The 15,054-nt window shown below is 43.1% G+C and overlaps 1 protein-coding gene across 6 annotated transcripts in view; it reads right to left on the bottom strand.

The window, feature by feature from the left end:
- Nucleotides 1–15,054, bottom strand: part of Atp10a (ATPase, class V, type 10A) — a 174,103-nt gene that overhangs the window by 34,321 nt on the left and 124,728 nt on the right. For 4 of the 6 annotated variants that reach the window (XR_882009.2, XM_006540581.3, XM_006540580.3 and 1 more), the window contains 6 exons: nucleotides 11,086–11,192; nucleotides 10,567–10,698; nucleotides 9,339–9,469; nucleotides 7,478–7,730; nucleotides 4,723–4,940; nucleotides 1,260–1,454 (listed from right to left, as the gene is read on the bottom strand). Coding sequence is in view for 5 of the 6 variants with exons in the window: in XM_006540581.3 (XP_006540644.1) it covers nucleotides 1,260–1,454; nucleotides 4,723–4,940; nucleotides 7,478–7,730; nucleotides 9,339–9,469; nucleotides 10,567–10,698; nucleotides 11,086–11,192 (1,036 nt within the window). In the remaining variant the exon portion in view is untranslated. The other 2 variants (XM_006540583.4, XM_017321952.2) reach the window with 2 other exon arrangements.

Here is a 15,054-nt window from a genome sequence, read left to right as displayed (position 1 = left end):
GGTAAGCTAGCACGCCCTCAGCCCTCCAGAAGTATACATGCCAGAGGGCTTTGATGCTTTGTGATAAAAGTTCCCACAGCCAGGTAAGGGATGCTAAGGCAGCTTGTACCACCGTAGGAATCAGCTTCTCCTTAGAGCTGGCTATACAAGCTTTGCATGGGAGTGTAAGCTTGAGGTCTTCTGTCCAGTTTTAGGATCTTTCAGGTCTCTTAGGGCCTTGCCAAGTTGAAGTATTGAGAATTAAGAGCATAGCAAAGTGAACAATGTTTTCTGCCATTGTAGAGAGTGGTAGTCTACCTTGCTCACTCCACATAATCTCCCAGGGGTTCTATTAGTGGAGGAAGGTTGCTGGAAGAGGTGAGCCAGGAGGCTGGTAGGGGGCAGGTCTAGGGCACACATTCAGCCCTGAACACCATTTCCATCCATGACTTACTTGATACGAACAACCAGGCTCACAGGCATCTATTATGCAGCCTGATTCATGAGCACAATTCTACGAGGAACACTTGGGCTACACAGGAGCCCTTTTCACATGAATCTTTCTTCTCTCCAAAAAGAATCGTAATGGTACACCAAAGGAAATTCAGCTTTGGTTCTGCTGTTTACAAAATGCTAAATGACCTCTGACTGAATCTCTCTCATTCACTTCACCTTGAGAAATCATGATAAATGTATTATGATCACCTCGTATCTTCTATATCCAAAATTTGACTCTGAGACCTTCCTTTAAATGCTCACCACAGCTCTATGGCCCAGATGACACGGCGATTAGAATAGCATGTCTAAAAGGCTTCCAGTCAAGAGTGAGGTTTGCACATTTTTCTCCCAGAATCTGTTCCCAGCCTATCTTTATCATCTCTCTTATATGATGCTGGAAGCCCAAGGCTCTGGATAAAATCACTTTGGCTAGCCATCATTCGACCTCTGCCCAAAGCCGTAAGGCCCAGGACGGCCCAGGGTAAGTGTGATTTCCTTGAAGTCATGTGTTACCCTTGAGGCCAAGTTTTCACTGTCCTCTATATGGATCCTTTCCATCATGGGCTCAAAAGGTATCTAAACAACCTGTCCTCTCACCTACTGCAGCTTGGTACCCTCTTTCCTTCATATAAAGCATCCTGTTGCATCGCCTTATGCCTGAGGGACTACTCACAAGCAGCTTCCTGCAGGAAAGTGAAGCACGCTCACTACCTTCAGTCAGCTATCACGATGAAGAGAGTGTCAAGGGCACTTTGGGGTCTCATAGCTTTTGCAGAACTTGCCTTTTGTCGTGGTTGGTCTGGAGAGGTGACAACTACTGTATTGCAGATGGTGAGTGCGATGAAGAAATCAAAAACATCAGACAGCTCGGGTGAGAGATGGGCCAGAGGGTGTTCCTGGTGCCTTGCAATGGCGAGGAATCGGTCACACTCACTCACCTTCTCCAACAGCTTGGGGTCAGGTGTAATGTCTTTCTCCTGGGAAGAAAATAGAGCTGCATGGTGTGTTTGACCCATTAACTTGCCAAGTGGTTTGGTTATTAACTATGCAAGTAGACTTAAATTTATTATAAGGTGTGAATAGAATTCAATCCCACTATAGACATAACATTTTACAATTCTACATTATATGCAACCTCAATTGTTTAAAATACTTATATATTTAAATAAATGCATATATTTCCATTATGTGTGAATATACTTCTTAAGGAGATAAAACAGATGATATACAATCAGTATAGAAAATCTCAACAGGTCTACATCTCATGAACCCACAAAATGTCTACTTTTTGAAAGCAATGTTATACATTTCCTTGAGATCTCACATCTTTACATTTAGATAATTAAATTAGTTTACATAATCAATATATTTGATATGAAAATCAACAGTTGTCTCTCAAAGCATATCATAGGAACTTTTACATGGCTTAAAACTATATGAGAACACATTTTAAAAAACATTCTCCAAGTAGACAGAGACATTATGATTATCTGGCTAACATTTCTCACTAGATATTTAACTTTTTTTCTGTTGTAATTTTATTTTATTTATTTTTTAATTAATTATTTTATTTATTTATATTTCAAATGTTAACCCCCTTCCCAATCTCCCCTCTGTACCCCCCCACTCCATACCTCTCCCCTTTGTCTCTAAGAGAGTGCTCACCCATCCACATATCCACTCCCACCTACCCCTCTAGCATTCCCCTTTGCTGGGACAACATGCCTCCACAGGACCAAGTGCCTCCCATTGATGCCAAATAAGGCAGTCCTCTGCTACATAGGTAGCAAGAGCCATGGATCAACTCATGTATACTCTTTGGTTGGTACTTTAGTTCCTGGGAGCTCTAAGCGGTCCAGTTAGTAGATATTGTTATTCTTCCTACAGGGTTGCAATCCCTTTCAGCTCTTTCAGACCTTTCCTTAACTCTTCTATTGGGGTCCCCAAGCTCACTCCAATGGTTAGCTGTGAGTATCTGCATCTGTCTTAGTCATATGCTGGCAAAGCCTCTCAGAGGACAGCTGCACCAGGCTCCTGTCTACAAGCACTTCTTGGCATCACCAATAATGTTGAGGTTTGATATCTGCAGAATGGATGGGTCCCAAGATGGGGGGTGTCTTTGGATGGCCTTTCCTTCACTCTCTGCTCATTTTTTTTGTTCCTGCATTTCCTTTAGGCAGGAGCAATTCTAGGTTAAAGATTTTGAGATGGGTGGATGGCCCCACCCTTCAACTGGGGGCCATGTCTATCGACTGGAGGTAGTCTCTTGAGGTTCTATCTCCCCACTGTTGGGTATTTCAGATCTGGGAGCCTCCCACATCTCTGGAGTCTGGAACTTACTATCGGTTCCCAGCCCCCACCCTGTCCCCTACTCCATAATGCTATTTCTATTCATTCTCCTGACTCTCTGCACTTCTCTCCTGTCTCTTCCCGTACCTGATCCTGTCCCCTCTTTCCCCTCCTCCTCCCCTCTCCCCCCCAGTTCCTCCCTCCCTCTGCCTCATATGATTATTTTGTTCCCCCATCTAAGTGGGACTGAAGCATCCACACTTTGGCCTTCCTTCTTGTTAAGCTTCATATGGTCTGTGAGTTATATTGTGGGTATTCTGAGCTTTTGGGCTAATATCCACTTATCAGTGAGTGCATAACATGTATGTCCTTTTGTGTCTGAGATACCTCACTCAGGATGATATTTTCTATTTCCATCTGTTTGCCTTCAAAATCTGTGAATTCATTATTTTTAGTAGCTGAGTATTCCACTGTGTAAATACGCCACATTTTCTGTATCCATTCTTCTGTTGAGGGATATTTGGGTTGTGTCTAGCTTCTGGCTATTATGAATAAGGCTGCTATGAACATAGTGGAGCATGTGTCTTTGCTATATGTTGGGTCATCTTTTGGGTATATGCCCAGTAGTGGTATAGCTGAGTTTTCAGGTAGAACTATTTCCAATTTTCTGAGGAACCACCACATTGATTTTCAAAGTGGATGTACCAGCTTGCAATCCCACTAGCAATGGAGGAGTGTTCCTCTTTCTTCACATCCTAGCCAGCATCTTCTGTCACTTGAGTTTTTGAGCTTAGCCATTCTGATTGGTGTGAGGTGGAATCTCAGGGTTGTCTTGGTTTGCTTTTCCCTGACGACTAAGGATGCTGACTCTTTCCTTTAGGTGCTGCTCAGCCATTAGAGATCCCTCAATTGATAATTCTTTGTTTAGCTCTGTATCCCAGTTTTAATTGGGTTATTTGTTCTTCTGGAGTCTAACTTCTTGAGTTCTTTGTATATTTTGGATATTAGCCCTCTGTTGGATGTAGGGTTGGTAAAGATCTTTAGGTTGCCGTTTTGTCCTATTGACAGTCTTCTTTGCCTTACAGAAAATTTTCAGTTTCATGACATCCCACTTATCAATTGTTGATCTTTTTCACTAGATATTTAACCTTCATCATTCTGCCAGTATAAATAACATATTGGTAAACTTCTGCTACAGTAATTGTTGATTGAGTGACTGAATTTCTGGACTATAACTTTTGAGTACTTCACGTAGTCTGGATCTACATTGTAGAATGCTGGAAGAGAAATGGGTTCTTCTTGCATCCCAGAGCCTTCCTTCCCACATGACAGATGTAAACCCAAAGATTAGCATCTACAATTCTAGATGCCTGTACTTAAATGGTAGCTTCTACATGGGTCTAGAAAGTCTCAAAAGAATGAGGCCATTCAAAGTTAGCACAATTCACTTCTCCTCTGTTCTTAAAACACAGTGAAAGAACCCTTTCAGAACTTGTTACTCACTTTGAGAAATTCCCCTGCCTAATGATAGGAATCCATGAACACACTGGCCATGGAGAAGACAAGAGAGAAGCAGTTTTCTATGCTGTGTGCTCATCTAATTAATGGGGCAGGTAATTGGCTCTTCCTTTTCACACATGTCACTTTGTTCTGATGTTTTGTTCATTTCATTTGGCTAGGCTTCCTCCTCTTTGTCACCCTCTTCAGATGGCTCACTTAGCAACCACGCAGCATCAGATACTATGGCAAAGAGGCTGGATAAATGTTTCAGGAAAGATAAAATGATGTAGAGGGGTGTTTCTAGAAATCTTCTGTGCCTGGAGCACAGCCAAGCCTGAGCTTATTTGTGTGATGGAAAAGAGGTAATTTTGATTATCAGAGACAGTGGACAGTGGAAAGAAAGCAGAGTGATAGGCTCCCATCCCTTCAGAAGGGTTACCCACTGCCTGCACTCACCATGGGGCTGCTGAAGGCAGTGTGCTTAGACAGCATGCTGGCTCTCTTTGCCTCAGCTCGACTGCCTGTGCGCCGGTGGGACTTGATACTTTGGGTCTTATGAGTCATCCAGATGCTCTGATGGCTCCCAGTGCTGCCACGGTGGGATATTGTGCCCACCTTGGACACCACTTCCTCCTCTTCTGAGTCTGCCTCTTGATACCTGGCCAGTCGCTGAGCTGTGGAGATAGGGACAAAATGTTAGACATCAATGGGGGCAGACGGAATTAATTCAGGATGTTGTAGGTTCCATGAGCCTGTGTCTCAGAGGGCACCCAATCCCCACTCTCCAATGGTAAGGTTATAGTTAGTATTTCAAGGGGATTTAAAATGTTCTCTAGCATTCTTACTAACTTGCATTCTCCATGAACTGAGTGGAACTAATAGAGAGGGAGCTGTCTACATGCACCAGTAGACCGTGAAGTGCTATAGAACAACAAGGTTCACTCTCTTGAGGTTGCACAGTCTAATCGCATGTAGCCAGGCCTGAGCCCAGCCAGTGAGGCTCTATCCAAGAGGATCTGGACTACATTCCTGAGATTGAGCCTTGGGGATTCACTGGCCAGTGAGGTCCCCATATTCACATGAGTGTCTGAAAAATGGCATGAAGAAGAGCTCATGCCACTGGTTTTTTTTTTTTTTTTGCCAGTGGCTCTGATCAAATCTTTCCAGGATTTCCAGGTTAGGATGGCTCTTCGAGACATGGGTGAGCAATAAGCAATGTATTCAGAATTACTCTTTCAAACTAAGTATTTAATCAGAAGGTCAAGTGCAGGCACAGCACTTGGTAGAAATATTAGGGCGGCCTAATATCAGGAGATTCTGATCTCCAGAGAAGTGGGTGCCCATGCCCAATGTCATCAGGCTAAGTACTTCTCCATACCAGGATGCCAAACATACCCTCTGTTCTCTGGTGACATATGGCCTAGTGTGCCTGCTGGATTGCAAGGAGGAGAAAAGCCCGGGCACATAGCTGTTGTGCCCACTTTCTGGCATTGTGAATTGAATTAACTCCAGCCTGGAGAGGAGCAACTTATACCTTCAGGCCTCCTCCTCCTCCTCTCTGAAGCTGTGGAGCCTGAAAGGAGCTACTTCTGTTGTACTGTTTGTAACTGTAGAGGCGTTGGAGAAGCCTACACATAGGCATGCAGCCAGCTACCTGTAGGTTATTAGGTCAAGAGGTGAGAGAAGAATATGCCCATAGTCTCTGTGGCTAGCTTTGGTATGTGAGCTCTGGCAAACCATGGGCTGAACTGATTGGAGATGATCTATTTCAGTCCTGGCACTTCTGCACAGCACAAAGATGCATAAAGGCTTTTATGCCTCAAATACTTAACTGTTTCCTCTGGAAGTGACAGAACCTGTTAACCTTAGCTTTGCATTTGACTTCTGTCAAATCTATGATTCTGTCCCATAAAGTCTCAGATGACAACTTTATTTTTTAATTGTGCTATTAATATTATCTTTTATTGACAAATCATAACTGAACACATTTAGAGGGTGCAGATGTTTTGTTTTGACATAGAATAAAATGTGCTATACATACACACGAAACTATTTAATATATCCATTACCTCACCCTCAGTGGATATATCAGCATTGATTGAAGGCACTGGTGTGCTAGAGATCTCAAACCTGTTCTTGCCTGTCTGAAACTGAGTCCCAGCTCTACAAGGCTTCTAAAAACACAATGCCTGGGAGTACACTTCAGTGCACAAAGCTGAGTAAGTGGGCAGGGAAAGGGGAAGCAAGAGGGTTAGAGTGTGGTAGGGACCGCGGAATGAGGTTAGGAAGGTAGACAGGGTAGATAGGCAAAGGCATGGAAAACACCACTAGCAGTTTACTTGGGGTGCACATGAAAGTGTTAAACAGTAGGTAGACTCGTCTGCTTTCTGTTATATTGTATACAAAGGAAGATAGTGCCCATCAAGATAATTCTTAGGTGCTGGGGAGATAGCTTAGTAGCTACTGATCCAGCCACTCACTGGATCCCATTCCCCACTCTATTCTCTTGGCAGTCTGTGCTTTTTTGCTTTTCTTATTGGAAAGAAGGGAACTGTGGGGCAGGGGTATGTGTGTGTGCGCGGCAGTGGGGGGGGGGTGACTCACTCAAAATTGCTATTACTCTAGAGCTATGACTGAAGTGCAGGCATCTTCATCACTGTATTTTCTCTTGGCAAGGGGCTTAAGAAGCTTGGTGATTTTGCCAGAGCCTTTCTTCAGCAAGGAGGGAGGCAGCAAAGGATAAGGAAAGGAAAGATGGGAGGCAGGGCTAGAGACTCATTTCTCTCAGCCTTGAATAGACATTGTGTTCCAAGGCTAAGAATGCATTGTAAAGTACACAGTGCCCGTCTGAGAATTTTCAGCTGATAGCTGAAAGATAAATGAGTGACAACAGAAAATCTCTCTGCCCCTCTGTGGTGCAAAGTGAAGCCACCGCAGAAACTAGCACTTCAAGGGTGTGCTGTCTGGCTGCTGTGCTTGCCTGGCAGAAAATGAGCCAAAACAGATGCATATCATTCCAGACACAGCAGCGAGCACGACAATGTCAGCTCATTCTATAAATAGTTCTGGGCTCCCAAGTGATCAAGAAAGATTTATCTTCCCTTCAGCCAGCAAACCCTGAACCTTGTGGACTGTCTCCTGCCCATGCACAATTTGGAGAGAGCAGTTCTCTAATCCAGCCCAGACTGGAGGCCTCTGTCCTCACACTCACCATTGGCATCGTGAGAATATTCTATGCCGGACACAGTGCATCTTCGAAAGACCATCTTGTTCTCAGTTAATGTGCCGGTTTTGTCCGAGAAGATGTATTTTATCTGCCCTAAGTCTTCTGTTATGTTCAGAGCTCGGCACTGCAGCTGTGAATCTGTCTCTTCATCATAGAGCTCTATATCTTGGTTAATGAAGTATACTTGGCACACTTTAACAATTTCAATGGAAACATATAAGGAAATTGGAATCAAAACCTAGAATACAAAGGCACACGGGATGAATGACTATGAGCACCAGGGAGCAGTTCTCAGTTAATACAATCAAATCAAATGACAAATGACCAAGGAAGCAGGAACTGTACTGTACCTTTAAGAGCTTAAATGGGTTGGCTTAAAGTCACTATTGGAAAAGGATTAAAAGTACTGACAAAGAGTTTAAACTAGAATAGCCTAGGCTGGTGCAATTGCAGAGCGGAAATCCACTCCTATGTCTGGAAGGATAACGATGGCCTGGAGACTAAGTTGTGCTTGAGAGGGGCTAGGAAAGGAAAGAGAGAAGAGAAGAAAACAGGCACAGTCAGAGTCCTCATGAGCAAAGTCACCTCTAACTATAGCAGCACTCTCCCTCATGTTTCCCCAGAGCCCCAGTGACAGGAGCTGTCTATTACCCAAGGATGCGCTCCACAGTCCGGGGGGGGGGGGGGGGGGGCAGCCATGGGATGAAAAGAGTTGTTTCAGAGGCTGGTTTTATGTTGCAGTACAATTTCCTGATCTTGTGCAATAGAGAGCAAATGCAAGATGGCTTGAGAAAAAAAAAAATGCAGTGTGGTTTGATCATTCAAGACCAAATTTCTGGAAATGAATGTTTATTTATAGAGCCACAACACTGACCTAATATTTATGAGCCCAGAATATCATCTTCTGACTAACTGGGTTCTCTTGGTAAATTAATTATGTTAATAAGACACCAACTATTATCCTAACTCAAGGCTAGAACAAAATTTACATTTACAAAAAAAAAAAAAACAACATAAAACAAAAAACAAAACCTAATTTGCAATGTCAAATGATACTGTTTTCCAACTGTAGGAAGGAACCACTTGTGATAAGGCGAGGCTGGACACAGCCTCTGGTTGCTCTGTCCTCACACAGGCTAGGTGTGACCATCACTGCCCCTTAGAGCTCTGGGGATGTTTTTACTCCTTAACAGACCTTTCTGGTGCTGCCATTCAGTTACAGATAGGCAGGCATGTGAATGCCTATGACTGCTACTGAATACTAATGCTAATATATGCAGCAGCACCAGAATGAATTCTGGGAGAGGGGCTCATCTGCAGAGATGCTGTGAATGAAATAGCTTGGGGTTTTGCTTGTAGCAAAGTATTCAGGTTGGCTGCCTCGATTTCGTGGAGAACTACATCAGTAGGAACACACTCATGTCAGGGAACTGGGTGAGAGGCGAATGTGGATGTCCTCCATTAGTGTACGAAAATTTCTGTAGATCTAAATATTATTCCCAGATTAAATTTATTTTTTAAAAGAGGACTCAGGATGTACCTCAGTGGTTAGAGCACTTGCCTCGCATGCGTGAGGCTAATAATAATAAATTAGTAATAATTCATAAATAGTAATAGAAAAACAGAGAAACAATGGGAAAACTCAATCCCCAAAGCGTTGATCAGTTAAAGAAAAGCAAAAGAAGAGCATGAACTGGAAAGTCACCAAAGAGCCTTCAAATAGAACAAAAAGCAACGTGGATTTGTGATTCTTCAAGATGCAGAATTGATAGAAAATTCTTTGCAAGATTTTTATGTTCTCGAGAGGAAAGTAAAGTAATTACCATATAATATTTATTACTGTTACCTGCAGAACTATTATCATTGTAAAAAATGAGTAAACTGCAGCTGTGGCTGGGGATAAAGAGCTGCCATCAGACTCGGGAACATCAAATAGTGCTTTTTTCTCTTGATAGCGCCGAACCCACAATCCATGCCCTGTGCATGTTTAAAGAGAGGCATCATTCATCTGACAGGAAAGAAAGAACGCTGCTTGGGAAAATTAAGACATTTTTTTAAAAATTGCTACTGACATTGTTATTGACATATTCGTTCTATCAGCTTTCTTTGTCATAAAAGAAAGCACCCTTCGGCAGGCAGCTGGGAAGAGTGCACACTGAGTTTTGCTCCCATCCAGAGTTTCTTAAACTGTGTATGATACTACACTTGTGATCGTGTCACTTGGGAGGCTAAGGTAGAAGGATCAAACATTCTCCCCCATCCTAGACAACATAGCAAGAACCCCCACAACTGCACTCAAGGGTTTCCTATTGATGGTGCTGAATGGCGCCACTGATCCTGATATAAAACACGGCCTGTGTGCTGGGAGAATGACTTCATCATCCAGGTGCCTAAAAAACAGAGTCACAACGGCCTGGGTAAGCACGCATTAGGACCTAAATACGGCCCATGTGGCCCCTTCTTGGGGATTCAACTTTCACATGTTACAGTTTCTAAGAAGTCAAGGGTTATGCGTGTTTCTCGCTAAACTAATTTGCACACCTCTCTGGTTACAGAAACCTTTTGGTGTTCTATGTGGCTCTGCTTTAATCATCTGACACCATGCTACACCTGTCTGGTCCATGTTGACAAGGTAGGGACAAGGTATAAATCAAGTGCTGGAGCCTCAAAACATGCTACTGAAAAGGTTCTACAATCTTTTGGTCCCCTTCCAAGACCCATATTGTTGTTTTCTCTTTTGTCATACCGCCTCATTGCTATATGTGTTCCTCTCCTGTCGCTAGCTTTCATCACTATTGCTGAATCCTCTTTCACTGGACACATTACTACGGCTATGACGGACCCATCGCCCCCATCCAAGTAGCCTTCAACTCCAAAAGGAACATTACTCTGCAAGCTCATTCACCTCAGTGTGGCCACACTGATGCTGATGCAGGCACTCCTGGAATCCAAGTAGTGAAAATGGTGTTTTGACCTTTAAGGTGCTGGGTCTAGTGGAGTCAGGATAGCCCCCAAGCTTGCCTGTAGGCTGTGCAGCAGTCTACTTCACTGAGGACTCATCTTGGGAGACTTACCAACCGCTGAAAATAGAGATATACAAACGAGGAGAAGGACACACCAGAGGACATCGCAGTTCATCTGCCTTTCAAGCTGGCTGCGCTTGTAGCGGGGCCCACTATTGTTCAGCAGGGCTTTGGTTTCATGTCCTGCAGAGGAGGATGGAGGGGTATGAAACACCAATCTCCTAAAGACAAGGAACCAGGGACTGGAGCCTACAGAGCAATTATGCTGGATTTCAGCTCTCTAAGAACCTCGGTCAAAATAGGATTCAGAATGCATTATATAACAACTGTAAAATGAACAGAAAGAAATATTCTAAAGAAAACGGAAGAACACTTCAATTGAGTTGTTATTAGAACTTTGGTTTTTGTTTTTGTTTTTCTGATACTTTTCTGTTTTCATAAATTTTAAGTTTCCAATTTCCTACAATGGGTATGTACAACTTTTAATATGAGATAGAAATTAGAAAGAAACATTGGAGAGTACGTGGCACAGTGTGGCAGTAGATGGTCTTAGGTGTAGCCTGTGCCTACCTGCGTAGATGACAATTCCAGCCACAGCCTCTGTGTTTCTGATGGTGCACCCACGAAGCAGCAAGTTTTCCTTATGCAGCCCAGCCTTCTCCCCATTGCTGTGCATGCTGTGGAAGAACACGGAGCAGGGCATGTCACATGGCTACACAAGCACTTTGTTGAAGTACCCAGAAGGCCCTGCCATGGCTGTCTGGTTGTAACTCCATAGCAGCTCTGAGGAAGCTGCTGCAAATTAGCACAGAAGTCCCAAAGCTGCTGTTTATCTACTTTGAATGGGATTAACTGGGAACTGACTACAGAAAGTGCCAATTCTGTAGTTGCAGGGCAGACCTGGGAAGCTGACAAGGACAGTCTCGCTGGGTGATAGCTGGTACATCTATCTACTCCGCCAGAAATGAGAGTGCCAGTCAGTGCCTTGGGATGTCACAAAACACACACAGCCATTGAGAAGGGATGGTATGAATTTTGACAGCAGTTTGTGTGTGTGTGTGTGTGTGTGTGTGTGTGTGTGTGTGTGTGTGTGTGAGTTTCCCTATCTTAGGTGTAAGTGTATATGCCAACAAGTGTGTATAGGTACCAACATGGAGTAGACATCTATTACCCTCCTCTATCCTTTTTTGCCTTGTTTCCTTGAGACAGGGTCTGTCGTTGAACCCAGGGCTTATCATTTTTCAGCCAAGTTGTATGGCTGGCAAATGCAGCTGTCCTTTTGTTTCTGTTCCCAGCTTCTGCTTCCTGTGCTAGTGCCACAGGTATGGATGGCCACACCTTATCTTTACATGGGTGCTGGGGATTTGAACTCAGATCCTCATGTGTACACGTTCTCTTAGTCAATGAGCCCGTTCCTCAAGCCCAATTTTGGCATCACTTTACATCTATCTTTCATAAAGTTATAAAGATATTAATATATTTAATCTGAGATATATGTAAACTATGAGCATTACAAATTGTGTCAGTGCTGTATAGAATCAAAAGTACTGTTCAAGTTTAAGCCATTGACTTTAAAACTTGTCCTCTTGGTCCAATGACCAGTGTTGTCCAACAGGGTCTACACTAGCACTATACGAGAGCAGACCCAGGAGCACAATATACAGGCTACCTTCCCATACCCACCATAGACACCCTTCTCCCCACCCTTATCAAAATGTCTCCTCTTGGCAACTCAGGTGAACCTAAAAGTCTTTCATTCCTTACAGCTCCTAGAGTGGTGCACATTAGCTGCAGAAATAAATATATTTTCAATGATGAAGAGAAACTATATAAAATCAAGACTACAATGCTTGTTGTGCTTAAGTGCATTGTAGTTCATTTAACATAATTCACCACAGTGCCAGTTCTTCTGCAGAGTATGTAGAAAGGGACACTCAAGGGACTATTAAAAAAGTCCTATGACGAAGGCTCACAGCAGGAAAACCAAGATAAAGGTTCAAAGCTGAAGCTAAGCATCAAGAGATTAGGCAGATACACACAAAGGCAGATACATATAAAGCCCTACCCCATTACTGTCCCATTACCAGATAGAAAACTGCAATGTTGTATTTCTCATGTGGATATTTCTTTAGTGACAACTAGACATGAAAAAAATTCCTTTGGGCAGCAGTGGAGAAAGAAAAGCCCACTTTTCTAGAAACAAGACGGACTCAGCAAAAATAAGAATAGTATTTCATATTCAACCTTCTCTGATATCATGTGTAACTACTGGCAGTCCTCTATATCTCTGAGCATTGCACCTGCAGATTCAACCAGCTATAGGTAGATGACACTGGGGGTGAGGAATTCTCTATAGTTAATAGGTTGATTTTATTTTTCTTGTTATTTCTTAATTTTTTCTTTTTCCAATTTTTTATTAGGTATTTTCTTCATTTACATTTCAAATGCTATCCCAAAAGTCCCCTATACCCTCCCCCCACCCTGGTCCCTTGCCCACTCACTCCCACTTCTTGGCCCTGGTGGTCCCCTGTACTGGGGCATATAAAGTTTGCAAGGCCAAGGGGCCTCTCTTCCCAATGATGGCCGACTAGGCCATCTTCTGCTACGTATGCAGCTAGAGACACAAGCTCTGGGGTACTGGTTAGTTCATATTGTTTTTCCACCTATAGGGTTGCAGACCCCTTCAGCTCCTTGAGAACTTTCTTTAGCTCTCCATTGGGGGCCCTGTGAGCATCCAGTTCTGTGTTTGCCAGGCCTCACAAGAGAAAGCTATATCAAGACTACAAGAGAAACTATATAAAAATCAAGACTACAATGCTTGTTGTGCTTTCAGCAAAATCTTGCTGGTGTATACAATAGTGTCTGCAATTGGTGGCTGATTTAGGATCAATCCCCAGGTGGGGCAGTCTCTGGATGGTCCATCCTTTCGTCTCAGCTCCAAACTTTGTCTCTGTAACTCCTTCCATGGGTGTTTTGTTCCCAATTTTAGGAAGAGGTGAAGTGTCCACACTTTGGTCTTTGTTATTCTTGAGTGTCATATGTTTTGCAAATTGTATCTTGGGTATTCTAAGTTTCTGGGCTAATATCCACTTATCAGTTAGTACTTGTTATTTCTTGAAAATACAGTATATAACTATTTACACTATATAGTTTTTATATCATATTATTTAGAATTTACAGGAAGATATGTGTAGTTTATATGCAAACATTATGCTATTTTATACAAGTGACTTGAATGTTTGAGTTTTGGTATTCATAGTGAAGAGTTCTGTGAATAACCTCCAAGGTATTGAGGATCTAAGAATTGTCTTTCACTCTCTGTCTCTACCTGTCTTTTTCTCTCTCCCTCTCTTCCTCTCTCGCTCCCCCCCACCCCCTCGGTGTGTGTGTGTGTGTGTGTGTGTGTGTGTGTGTGTGTGTGTGTGTGTATGTGTGTGTGTGTGTATCGTACTAGAGATTAAACACAGGTCTTCCAAAATGCTAGGCAAGTGCACCTTGAAACTGAGCAACACTCCTGAATCCAATATTGTGCCTTCAAATCAAATCAACTGAGGAGTAAACTCATGATCCAGTTAAACCAGCCTAGATAAAGACCATAGCTACAGGAACAGGCAGCAGATGCAGGTACCACAGACATACTCCCATGAGAAAAGTGCCCATATCAGAAGTGGAAGGAAGACTAGAGAAGAGAATAAGTGGTTCTAGCGCTCAGTAACTGGTCTACTTCCTTGAACTTCTGAGGTAGAGTGTTCCCATCAGCAGTAGAAGAGACACAGGCACGTATCTCAGTTGCAAAGATGCTCAAGAGGAAAGCCCACTAAGCTGCCATTAGCACCTGTTTCTTGATTATAGGCCCAACTACATTGTCCCTAGAAATCATGTGTTGAAATCTTAATAACCAGAGCCCCAAGATATTTCAGTGTTTATAAGTAACTAGCTTAAATGTGAGCATGGGGCATCTCTAACCCAATCTGAGTGACCTTCTAAAAAGAGATTAGGACACAGACACACAGAGAGATGGCAATGGGAAAAGACATGGGCACAAGTTGGCCAGCCACAAGTCAAGCAGAGAAAGATTGAGAGAAATCAACACACTGATATGTTGGCCTTGGCCTTCCAGGCTCCAGGAAGAAGAAATAAACCTCTGTCTTCAATTCTGCCTGAGTGTGGTACTCTGTCCATGGCAACCAAGCACAACCTTTACCATTTAGTCTAGCCTCCTTGGAAGTACTCGTCTTGTTCAAGTCCTTAGGCTTCTTGACTCACCTAACCATGCTCTTCTTAATGAAAACTTTGGAAGCAAAACCATAAAGAACTGCTAAGATCTAGTGATCCTGGGAAACAGCAGCACTCAAGCAGACAAGTGTCTGCTTTTCTCTCTCAAGAAGCATTGCATCTCTCTAACTCATATGCTGCTGAGAACAGGTCTCATTCATCTGAGTAGTGTGTGAGGAAAGGTGAGGACTGGCTACCACATACATGACAAAAGGACAGGCATGGGGGTGAAAAATCATGCAGTTGCACTGACATAGGAGGAGA

Source organism: Mus musculus, chromosome 7 (genome assembly GCF_000001635.26).
Source record: "Mus musculus strain C57BL/6J chromosome 7, GRCm38.p6 C57BL/6J".
NCBI lineage: Eukaryota > Metazoa > Chordata > Mammalia > Rodentia > Muridae > Mus > Mus musculus.
Note: the sequence above shows the minus strand (reverse complement) of the source record. Positions and strands in the feature narration are given on the sequence as shown.